Genomic DNA, 12,820 nt, shown 5'->3' on the forward strand with positions numbered 1-12,820 from the left:
TCTGTGGTAATGTCGTGGGGGGCGGGTTTATGTGTGGTGATCTGGTGGGGGGCGGGATCATGTGTGGTAATGTTGTGGGGGGTGGGATTATGTGTGGTGATGTGGTGAGGGGGCGGGATTATTTGTGTTAATGTGGTGTGGGGGCGGGATTATGTGTGGTAATGTGGTGGGGGCGGGATTATGTGTGGTGATGTGGTGGGGGCGGGATTATGTGTGATGATGTGGTGGGGGGCGGGATTATGTGTGGTGATGTGGTGGGGACAGGATTATGTGTGGTGATGTGGTGGGGGCAGGATTATCTGTGGTAATGTCGTGGGGGCGAGATTAGGTGTGGTGGGGGTGGGATTATGTGTGTTAATGTGGTAGGGGGCGGAATTATCTGTGGTAATGTGTGGGGAGTGGGTTTATGCATGATGATGTATTTGGTGGCGGGATTATGTGTGGTGATGTAGTGGGGGGCAGGATTATGTGTGGTGATGTGGTGGGGGCAGGATTATGTGTGGTGATGTGGTGGGGGTGGAATTATCTGTGATAATGTCGTGGGGGGCGGGTTTATGCATGATGATGTATTTGGTGGCGGGATTATGTGTGGTGATGTAGTGGGGGGCAGGATTATGTGTGGTGATGTGGTAGGGGAGCAGGATTATGTGTGGTGATGTGGTGGGCCCGTGGGATTATGTGTTGTCGTGTGGTGGGGGGTGGGATTTTGTGTGGTAATGGGGTGGGGGCGGGATTATGTGTGGTGATGTGTTGGGGGCAGGATTATGTGTGGTTATGTGTTAGAGGGCGGGATTATGTGTGCTAATGTGGTGGGGGCGGGATTATGTGTGGTGATGTGGTGGGGGCGGGGTTATCTGTGGTAATGTGGTGTGGGTTCGGGATTATGTGTGGTAATGTGGTGGGGGCGGGATTATGTGTGGTAATGTGGTGGGGGGCGGGATTATGTGTGGTGATGTGGTGGGGGGCGGGATTATATGTGGTGATGTGGTGGGGGGCAGGATTACCTGTGGTAATATCTTGGGGGGGTGAGATTATGTGTGGTAATGTGGTGGGGGGGCGGGATTATGTGTGGTGATGTGGTGGGGGGCGGGATTATGTGTTGTGATGTGGTGGGGGGCGGGATTATGTGTGGTGATGTGGTGGGGGGCGGGATTATGTGTGGTGATGTGGTGGGGGCAGGATTATCTGTGGTAATGTCGTGGGGGGTGAGATTATGTGTGGTAATGTGGTGGGGGTGGGATTATGTGTGGTAATGTGTAGGGGGCGGGAATATGCGTGGTGATGCGTTTGGTGGTGGGATTTTGTGTGTTGATGTGGTGGGGGGCAGGATTTTGTGTGGTAATGGGGTGGGGGGGCGGGATTATGTGTGGTGATGTGTTGGGGGCAGGATTATGTGTGGTGATGTGTTGGGGGCGGGATTATGTGTGGTGATGTGTTGGGGGGCGGGATTATGTGAGGTGATGTGGTGTGGGTGTGGGAATATGTGTGGTGATGTGGTGGGGGGGCGGGATTACGTGTGGTAATATGGCGGGGGGGTAAGATTATGTGTGGTAATGTGGTGGGGGGGCGGGATTAAGTGGTGATGTGGTGGGGGCGGGATTATGTGTGGTGATGTGGCGGGGGCGGGATTATCTGTGGTAATGTTGTGGGGGGCGGATTATGTGTGGTGATGTGGTGGGGGGATAGGATTATGTGTGGTTATGTGGTGGGGGGTGGGATTATCTGTAGTAATGTGGTGGGGGCGGGATTGTGTGTGGTGATGTGGTAGGAGGGTGGGATTATGTGTGGTGATGTGGTGGGGGGGCGGGATTATGTGTGGTGATGTGGTGGGGGGCGGGATAATGTGTGGTGATGAGGTGGGGGTGCAGGATTATGTGTGGTGATGTGGTGGCGGCTGGATTTTCTGTGGTAATGTCGTGGGGGTGGGATTATGTGTGGTGATGTGGTGGGGGAGGGATTATGTGTGGTAATGTTGTGGGGGGCGGGATTATGTGTGGTAATGTGGTGGGGGGTGGGATTATGTGTGGTGATGTGGTGGGGGGCAGGATTGTGTGGTAATGTGGTGGGGGGGCGAGATTATGTGTGGTGATGTGGTGGGGGGCGGGATTATCTGTGGTAATGTCATGGGGGGTGAGAGTATGTGTGGTAATGTGGTGTGGGGGTGGGATTATGTGTGGTAATGTGATGGAGGGCAGGATTGTGTGGTAATGTGGTGGGGGGCGTGATTACGTGTGGTAATATGGTGGGGGGTGGGATTATGTGTGTTAATGTGGTGGGGGGCGGGATTATTTGTGGTAATGTGGTGTGGGGGCGGGATTATGTGTGGTGATGAGGTGGGGGCGGAGCTACTGTGCAGGGGGCAGGATTAGCGAGTAATCACGATGCCTCTTATATATATAGATACTTAGGCACACTCTGGGGTGTCTAATGCAACAAAGTGTTTAATACATGCAGTATTCACAATTTTCACAAGCGTTTCGGTCTGCAAACGACCTTCATCAGTGTGCTCTATAACTAATCGGAGAAGGGTTTGTGAAATAAATCCTTGAGAAAAATATATTGCATCAAAAAGATATATTTGGATAAACAGTAGTGTTGAGCGATACCGTCCGATACTTGAAAGTATCGGTATCGGAAAGTACCGGCCGATACCGGCAAAGTATCGGATCTAATCCGATACTGATACCCGATACCAATACAAGTCAATGGGACACCAAGTATCGGACGGTATCCTGTATGGTTCCCAGGGTCTGAAGGAGAGGAAACTCTCCTTCAGGCCCTGGGATCCATATCAATGTGTAAAAGAAAGAATTAAAATAAAAAATAGGGATATACTCACCCTCTGACGCGCCCTGGACTTCACCGCCGTAACCGGGAGCCGTTGTACCTAAGAATGCGCGCTTAAAGGGCCTTAGATGACGTCACGGCGCTCTGATTGGTCCGTAGCAGTCGCGTGACCGCTACGCGACCAATCACAAAGCCGTGACGTCACCTAAGGTCTTTCAAGCGCTTGAAATACCTTAGGTGACGTCACGGCTTTGTGATTGGTCGCGTAGCGGTCACGCGACCGCTACGAACCAATCAGAGGGCCGTGACGTCATCTAAGGCCCTTCAAGCGCGCATTCTTAGGTACAACGGCTCCCGGTTACGGCGGTAAAGTCCAGGGGCCGCCGGAGAGGTGAGTATATCCCTATTTTTTATTTTAATTCTTTCTTTTACACATTGATATTAATCCTGATACCACAAAAGTATCGGATCTCGGTATCGGAATTCCGATACCGCAAGTATCTGCCGATACTTGCGGTATCAGAATGCTCAACACTAATAAACAGGAAATCCTGTGGATAGAGGGCTAAGCCAGCCGATCAAGTTGGAAACAGCTGGAGACCAGAAGGGAGACGCGGTATCCACTGCAAATCTGGTATTGTGAACATTGTGAATTCTGTATGTATTAAACACTTTGTTGTATCAGACTCCCAGAGTGTACCTAAGTATATCTTATAGCATATTTTATGGTCTGGGCACCAACTATTAGGCACCTCTACTATTGGGCTGTGCTGACCATTTACTGTACCACACCACTCCACTGAATCTGCCCTAACTAAGGTCACCAATGACCTATTAACCACCAAGAGCAAGCGACACTTCTCTATCCTCCTCCTCCTGGTCCTGTCCTCTGCCTTTGACACAGTGGACCATTCCCTATTACTACAGACCCTCTCATCTCTTGGCATCACAGACTTGGCCCTATCCTGGATCTCATCATACCTAACTGACAGAACATTCAGCATCTCCCATTCACATACCACCTCCTCACCTCGCCCCCTATCTGTCGGAGTCCCGCAAGGTTCAGTTCTAGGGCCCCTGCTCTTCTCCATTTACACTTTTGGCCTGGGACAGCTCATAGAATCTCACGGTTTTCAGTATCATCTCTATGCTGATGACACACAGATCTACTTTTCTGGACCAGATATCACCACCCTACTAACTAGAATCCCTCAATGTCTATCCGCTATTTCATCCTTCTTCTCCACTAGATTTCTAAAACTTAACATGGACAAAACAGAATTAATTGTCTTTCCCCCATCTCACGTAACCCCCCCAACGAACCTATCCATTACAGTAAATGGCCGCCCACTTTCCCCAGTCCCACAAGCTCGCTGTCTCGGGGTAATCCATAACACTGATCTCTCTTTAAAACCTCGTATCCAAGCCCTTTCCACTTCCTGCTGCCTTCAACTCAAAAATATTTCACAGATCCGTACATTCCTAAACCAAGAATCTGCAAAAACCCTCGTCCATGCCCTTATCACCTCCCACCTCGACTACTGTAACCTCCTGCTCTGTGGCCTCCCCTCTAACACTCTTGCACCCCTCCAATCTATTCTAAACTCAGCTGCCTGCCTAATCCACCTGTCCCCCCGCTATTCCCCGGCCTCTCCCCTCTGTCAATCCCTTCACTGCCTCCCCATTACCCAGAGACTCCAGTACAAAAGCATAACCATGACATACAAAGTCATCCACAACCTGTCTCCTCCATACATCTGTGACCTCGTCTCCCAGTACTTTCCTGCACACAACCTCCAAAACTCACAAGATCTCCTTCTCTACTCCCCTCTTATCACAATCGCATACAAAATTTCTCTCGCGCATCACACACATCACCCCTACTCTGGAACGCTCTACCACAACATATCAGACTCTCACCTACCATCGAAACCTTCAAAAAGAACCTGAAGACCTACCTCTTCCGGCAAGCCTACAACCTGCAGTTACCACCGATCGACCAAACCACTGCACGACCAGCTCTATCCTTACCTACTGTATCCTCACCCATCCCTTGTAGATTGTGAGCCCTCGCGGGCAGGGTCCTCTCTCCTCCTGTACTAGATGTGACTTGTATTGTTCAAGATTATTGTACCTGTTTTTATTATGTATACCCCTCCTCACATGTAAAGCGCCATGGCATAAACGGCGCTATAATAATAAATAATAATAATAATAATAATAATAATATAAGAGAGCATCATGCTGTGCATAGGGGAGCTGTACAGGGGGGAGTTCGGGACATTATTAAATGTAAAGTTGGGACTTATTGTTATAGGGGGACTCAGGTTACTGTGACTACCAAAGGGGCACACAGGGATTTACTATTTTCTAGGTGGCAAAATGTGGGCACTGTTTTCTAGGGCACTTGCACCTGGCATTACTATATTATAGAGGGGTGCTTTAGAATTTAGAAGGCACAGGGAACCACACAGCAGGTGCAGTAATAGGGACACATAAAGCAGCAGCGGCTCAGTATTGGGATATCAGCAGGATGAGGAGTTTGTGCAGGTTGGGAATAAATGAGGATGGGATTGGAATATGAGAAGTGAAATGTCTTTGTTGTATTCTCTGCAGCCGAGTCGTGACTGGAAGAAGTTGTCATGTCGGTCTGGGCCAGATGGAAAAGACGGGAAAAATGAACAATTCCATCAGAAAGAACGTCAGCGGTAAGTCATTATCTGTAACTGTGCTGTGATCTCTTATATGTTCTGTAGGACTGGTAGCTACCACTGACCATATGGCGGTAATATCTATGCTGGTCTTAAAATAGAGATTATCTTCAGTAATAGCGCAGTCATCTGCTGAGATTCTCCTCCACTATTAGGATGTGTCACCGAGTTGTAATCAAGGTTAACTGGTTAGGGGCCCACGCAGACTTTTTTTTATACTTTGAAATAGTCTCATTCTCCTATAAGTTTATACAGAATATCATATAATAACCTTACAGCCCCCACATAGTATTATGGCTCCCATAGAACAAACACGGTATGATGGTCCACATACCCACCATATACACAGTATCATGGCCAAATAGACTCCAACACAGTATAATGGCCCTCATAGTCCCTGTACATTGTGATGAGTCCAACAGTCCCCCTACATACAGTATGATGGCCCCCACAGCTCCCTATACACAGTATTATGGTCCCAACAGACCATATATATGCAGTATGATGGCCCTAACAGCTACCCATACATAGCATGATGGCCACCACAACCACTTAAACAAAAGATTATGGTCCCCCACAGCCCCTATATATAGTTTGATAGCCCTCACAGGTACCCCAAATACAGTATGATGTCCCCCACATCTGCTACATACTGTTTAATAAAAAAACAAAGACAGAAACATAATGATTAAATACAAGGCAGTAAAGAAATAAATAGCATAGCGTATGAAAATAATATACGGTATTTAGTTAACATGTTTTTTGATTAAAAAATGAGAAAGCCATCCCACCACTTAACGGTGACCATAATTGGAACTCTAACATTAAAAATCTTAACATTTGTCAAGTGACATGCATGTGGATAAGGTGTCATGATCTGCTTAGTTTGTGGGATTAGGTAGTTATTATTATTATTTATTTTATACAGGAATATGGATCCCAGGGCCTGAAGGAGAGTCTCCTCTCCTCCAGACCCTGGGAACCATACGCACCGCAAACTTCCGATTCCGATTTCCGATATCACAAAAGTATCGGAACTCGGTATCGGAATTCCGATACCGCAAGTATCGGCCGATACCCGATACTTGCTGTATCAGAATGCTCAACACTACTGTAGATACATTGCAGAAAAGCTTTACAGCATATGCCTTAGTAACTATATTTTACTTCCCTTGCACCTCTGTTTCACATTATCAAGTAGGTATTTTAATCTGGACAGCCTCACTCTGGGATTCTGGGAGGCTTCTTATAGCCTCATTGTGGGGTCATTCTTTGTTGCTTATACTTTGACCCTTGGCCGAGTGTGTGTGAGCCTGTTGTGCCTGTGCCTGTGCCTGTGCTTTGTGCCTGTGTTACTTTATGCTTGTCTGGTTCTGATCTGGTTCTGTCCCTGTTAAGAGTTCTGCCTGTCCCTCCTGTAATGCTCTGCTATCTCCGTGTATGACTCCTTGCCTATTTTCTGACTATTCTCTGCTCCCGCCTCCTATACCGCACCGCCCTCTCCATGTATGACCCCCGTTTGTCCGACCTGAGTTCCCCTATCCTCTTCTCCAGGGTCCCTGTAGCATCCTGCACTCATCTCCAGCAGCAGGACGCTAAGCCCCGCTCCCTGTGATCATATAATCGTAGGTCCTTCTGCTTTCTGCTATCCTCACCATCTCCTCTCAACACGCTGCTCAGGTCCCGTTTGCCTGAGCTTTCCCCACGGCATCTGACCCCGGGCTCTCCCGCAGTGTGGGTGAGTCACCCTGCTCAGCCATGGCAGTTTACCGGTGCTGACAGGATCCTGATATAAGGGCTGAGAAGGACTGAGCCCAACTAGTGGACACATAGCCTTTGGAGACCACATCAATATAATGCCCAGATCAAAAGAAAGCCAGGCCACACATTTACATGCATATAATGCAAACAGACTGAAAAAAATAATATTAGGGTTAGAACCGTCCCAATTATGGTCACTGTGAAGTGGTGAGATGGCTTTGCACTATCTGAAAGGCCTTCAACAGGCTGAAGGGTGGAAGTAGCCTGCCATTGTACATGGCAGACTAGGGAGCTAATGACTCTGAGGTCCGCCTAAGTGTTTGCTGTGTGACAGAGAGAAGCTGTACTGTTGATTTAGAACCATCCAGCAACTATAGGGATTAAAATGGTTATAGCAGACAGGGAGTGGTTAGCTCAGCCCCAGGGAATACTGGGAAAGCTGTTATTGTCTCCGGGAGATCCAAGAGTAAGGTGTGCTAGAGAGTCTCCTTACAAACTGAAATCAGACAAGCTGTATAGACCAGTTCTTCCACAGAAGTGATTGCTGTAATGAAGGAAGCAGTCAGGACAGCCAGGAGCATCTTTATTACCTTAAGATAGAAGTGAGAGAGCTACAGCACCGGACTCACCCTCCTGCCCCCACCTAACTGAATGAGCAAGGTACCATTCTGCTTAGGTTCAAACACTGTGCATGAAGAGAAGTTATCTGTGAAGAGACTTTCATATATGTTAATAGAGCATTGAATAAAGAGAAGTGATTCTGGGTGATGAAAAGAAGCTTGAATAAAACCCCTGTGATCAACTTCAGCTCAGAACTGTGTCACAGCTGTGTGCCTGTAAAACATTACCTCTCCTCTGCTGTGAATAACTATGAATAATGGGTGCCCTGAGTGAGATTTCCCCAGTATTCCAAAGAACTCATGATTTTTTGTATCGTCTTCATATACTGAGTGGCGTGCAAGCAAAAGCTGTTCTAAGAACGCCTCCACAGTTGTTAACAGTATTGGCATCTTAACAGTCCAGATCTATGTGACCCTCAAACCCAGTCTAGATATTGTGACTTTCTCTTTTGAGTATGAATATTGGATGTTAAAAATGATAATAAAGTAATCTTTTCTGTCTGCATTTCCTTCCTTCCTCCCCACTTTCCTGCCCCTATTTTTAAACCATCAATGGTTCAAGTTTTTATAAATGTAACTATAGATTAGTGTTGAGCGATACCTTCCGATACTTGAAAGTATCGGTATCGGATAGTATCGGCCGATATCCGAAAAATATCGGATATCGCCAATACCGATACCCGATACCAATACAAGTCAATGGGACACAAGTATCGGAAGGTATCCTGGATGGTTCCCAGGGTCTGAAGGAGAGGAAACTCTCCTTCAGGCCCTGGGATCCATATTCATGTGTAAAATAAAGAATAAAAATAAAAAATAGGGATATACTCACCCTCTGACGCGCCCTGGTAGTAATCGCTGTAACCGGCAGCCTCCGTTCCTAAGAATGAGCGCCTGAAGGACCTTCGATGATGTCGCGGCTTGTGATTGGTCGTGTGAGCGCTCATGTGACTGCTCACATGACCAATCACAAGCCGCGACGTCATCGAAGGTCTTTCACCCCTGCATTCTTAGGAACGGAGGCACCGCTAAGAGCAGGGGCCGCCGGACGGGTGAGTATATCAATATTTTTTATTTTTATTATTTATTTTATACAGGTATATGGATCCCAGGGCCTGAAGGAGAGTCTCCTCTCCTCCAGACCCTGGGAACCATACGCACCGCACACTTCCGATTCCGATTTCCGATATCACAAAAGTATCGGAACTCGGTATCGGAATTCCGATACCGCAAGTATCGGCCGATACCCGATACTTGCTGTATCGGAATGCTCAACACTACTGTAGATACATTGCAGAAAAGCTTTACAGCATATGCCTTAGTAACTATATTTTACTTCCCTTGCACCTCTGTTTCACATTATCAAGTAGGTATTTTAACCCCTTAACGACTGTCAATATGACTTTTAACTGCGGCAGTTAAAGGTACTTATTCCTCAGTGCTGCTTTTAAATGGCATTGAGAAATAAGAGTATAGCACCCCCAGTGTCGGAAATTCTCTGGGGTCTCAGCTACCGGGGGTAGCCCAGACCTCGGGGAACATTATTCGGTTTGGTTTTTACCGACCCCAGTGTTGCGATCACCATTATTCACGGAATAATGCCAACCCCCAAAAAAGTCTGATTTCCCATTTAATTTCTCCTCTGACATGATCTAGCACATCAGAGGAGAGAGAAATGGGGTCCCCCGAGCCCCCGATACTTGCAGTGTCTTCCAGTCCCTCCTGCATCCCCGTGTGATGTTCCTCGGTTATCTGCATCTTCTTCCAGGAAGAAAATGGTGGGCACATGCGCAGTACGCTCGCCGAGACCTGCTAGCCAGCACTCGGCATCAATAGGAAATTTTTCCTATTGACTCATTTTTATCACTGTGTAGACCCTATCACAGTGATCAAAATAAAAAAAATAATAAAACAACACCCCTTTATCATCCTCTTAGTTAGGTAAAAATAATAAAAAAAAAGTATTTCCATTTTTCCATTAGGGTTAGGGCTGGGCCTATTGTTAGGGTGGGGGTTAGAGTTAGGATTATAGTTTGGGTTAAAGCTAGGGTTCTGGTTGAGGATAGGGTTAGGATTATGGCTGGGGTTATAGTTGGGGTTATAGCTAGGGTTATGGTTGGGATTATAGCTAGGGTTATGGTTGGGGTTATAGCTAGGGTTAGGGTTGGGCTAGGGTTGGGCTAGGGTTGAGGTTGGGCTAAGGTTAGGGTTGGGGCTAGGGTGAGGGTTAGGGTTGTGATGGGGTTAGGGTTGTGTTGGGGTTAGGGTTGTGGTTTGGGGGCTAGGGTTGGGGTTGTGGTGTTGGGGCTAGGGTTGTGGCTAGTGTTAGGGTTGGGTTTAGTGGAATGGGGTTAGAGTTGGGGTTAGAGCTGTGTTAGGGTTGAAGCTAGAATTGGGGGGTTTCCACTGTTTAGTTACATTAGGGGCTCTCCAAACGTAACATGGCGCCCACGATTGATTCCAGCCAATTGTGCATTCAAAAAGTCAAACTGCGCTCCTTCCCTTATGAACCCTGCCTTGGGCCCAAACAGTAGCTTTACCCCACATATGGGCTATCGGTGTACTCAGGAAAAATTACACAACTAATTTTGTGGCCATTTTCTCCTGATACCCTTGTGAAAATAAAAAAGTTTGGTTCCAAATAAATTTTTTGTGAAAAAAGTAAAATGTTCATTTTTTCCTTCCACATTGCTTTAGTTCTCTTGAAGCACCTGAAGGCTTTATAAACTTCTTGATTATGGTTTTGCGAACCATGAACACTTTTGGGTATATTCTGTCATATTGACCCCCAAACTCACTTCAGATGTGAGTTGGTCCCTAAAAAAAATGGCTTTGTAAATTTTGTTGGAAAAATGAGAAATCACTGGTCAACCTTTAACCATTATAACGTCCTAACAAAAAAAAATATGTTTTCAAAATTGTGCCAATGTAAAGTAGACCTGTGGGAAATATTATTTCTTAACAATTTTGTATGAAATGACTCTCTGACTTAAGGGTACAAAAATTGAAAGTTTGAAAATTGCAAAATTTTCAAAATTCTTGCCAAATTTCCATTTTTTTCATAAATAGACGCTGTGACAAAACACTCCGGGATCGCCTTTGCTGGGGTCAAAGGTCACGTGGTTTGTGCATTAAACTCTGAGGCGGACAGCAGGATTCTGATCAGACTGACCGTAGGTCAGATTTATTAACGTGAAAGCAATCATAAAACAAAACATAAACATAAATCCTTGCCTGTCCGGCACTAACTAAACAAACACGTTCCTAACTAACAACTGGGGGGCTTCTCCCACCCAGCTAACATCACATAGATCATGAGCATAGCTCTCACTCATGTTTGTCTCACACAGACAGGCATTCTGTGTGCCCCAGGCTGACACCTGACACCTCCAGCTGGTCAGCCTTTATTCCTGCACTTATTAACCCCCGAGTATCCTGAAAACACTGAGCGGCCTAATTCACATAGGACAGATATCTAGGCGAGATATACCTGCCCCCAACTACCAGACCGACATGACTCTTACATATCCGCCCCCCTGCTCAGACCACTCCGGTCGAGCAAGGACACCCCCAAAACAGTGCACTCGGGATAGGGCATCGGCGTTTCCCATCTGCGCCCCTGGGCGATGCTCTACTGTGAAAGAGTAAGCCTGCAGGGCAAGGAACCAGCGAGTTACCCTGCTATTACGGTCCTTGTGGAGGTGCATCCACTTGAGAGGGGCATGGTCCGTGACCAGCTTAAACTTCCTACCTGCCAGGTAATACTTGAGGGAGTCGAGAGCCCATTTAATGGCTAGACACTCTTTTTCAACCACAGCATACCTCTGCTCATGTACATTTAATTTCCAGCTGAGGTAGAGGACCGGGTGTTCCACTCCGTCCTTCACCTGGGAAAGTACAGCTCCGATACCAGTATCAGAGGCATCAGTTTGCACCACAAACTCGCTGCTGAAATCGGGAGTCACTAGTACGGGCTGAGAGCACAAAGCCCGTTTCAGGCTGTGGAAGGCCTCTTCGGCCGCTGAAGTCCACTTTACCATGACGGAATCCTTCCCTTTGGTAAGATCCGTCAAGGGGGTGGCAATGGCTGCAAAGTTGGGTATGAACCGGCGATAATAGCCGGCAATCCCCAGGAACGCTTGAACTTGTTTCTTGTTCACTGGCTGCGGCCAGCTCTGAATAGCCTGAATTTTGTCGATCTGGGGCTTAATCACTCCTCTGCCTATCACGTAGCCCAAATATCGGGCTTCTTCAAGCCCGATGTGACATTTCTTGGGGTTCGCAGTTAAGCCTGCTTCTCGCAGGTCATCAATCACCACCTGTACTTTCCGGAGGTGAGTCCCCCAGTCCATGCTGTAAATTACGATGTCATCGAGGTAAGCAGAAGCGTACTGCCTGTGGGGCCTCAAGACTCGATCCATCAGTCTCTGGAACGTTGCTGGTGCTCCGTGAAGTCCAAATGGCATGTAGATATACTGGAACAGACCTTCCGGTGTAGCAAATGCCGTCTTTTCTCTGGCCGCCTCGGCCAGAGGGATCTGCCAGTACCCCTTTGTTAGATCCTGGGTCGTAATGTATCGGGCTTTACCAAGCCGGTCGATCAACTCATCGACCCGGGGCATAGGATACGCATCAAATTTAGAAGCCGCATTCAGTTTCCTAAAGTCATTACAAAATCTTATGGAGCCATCCGGCTTGGGTATCAACACGATTGGACTGGACCAAGCGCTGTGCGACTCCTCAATGACTCCTAAGTCCAACATTGCCCTCACTTCCCGGGAGACGGCTTCACGTCGGGCTTCCGGAATCCGGTAAGGCTTCACATGGACTGTGACCCCGGGTTCTGTGACGATCTCATGTTTCACCAGCTTAGTCTGGCCAGGTTTTTCCGAGAAAAACTGTCGGTTCTGTAACAAAAACTGCTTCACCTCAGATTTTTGT

The 12,820-nt window shown here is 47.3% G+C and overlaps 1 protein-coding gene across 1 annotated transcript in view; it reads right to left on the reverse strand.

Moving 5' to 3' along the window:
• Window positions 1-12,231, reverse strand: part of LOC143774940 (retrovirus-related Pol polyprotein from transposon 17.6) — a 33,689-nt gene extending 21,458 nt beyond the window's left edge. Inside the window, exon 1 of the mRNA XM_077262755.1 lies at window positions 11,515-12,231. Coding sequence (XP_077118870.1) covers window positions 11,515-12,231 — 717 coding nt within the window. The remainder of the gene's footprint in view (window positions 1-11,514) is intronic.
• Between the last annotated feature and the right edge of the window lie 589 nt (window positions 12,232-12,820).

Source organism: Ranitomeya variabilis, chromosome 5 (genome assembly GCF_051348905.1).
Source record: "Ranitomeya variabilis isolate aRanVar5 chromosome 5, aRanVar5.hap1, whole genome shotgun sequence".
Taxonomy (NCBI): domain Eukaryota; kingdom Metazoa; phylum Chordata; class Amphibia; order Anura; family Dendrobatidae; genus Ranitomeya; species Ranitomeya variabilis.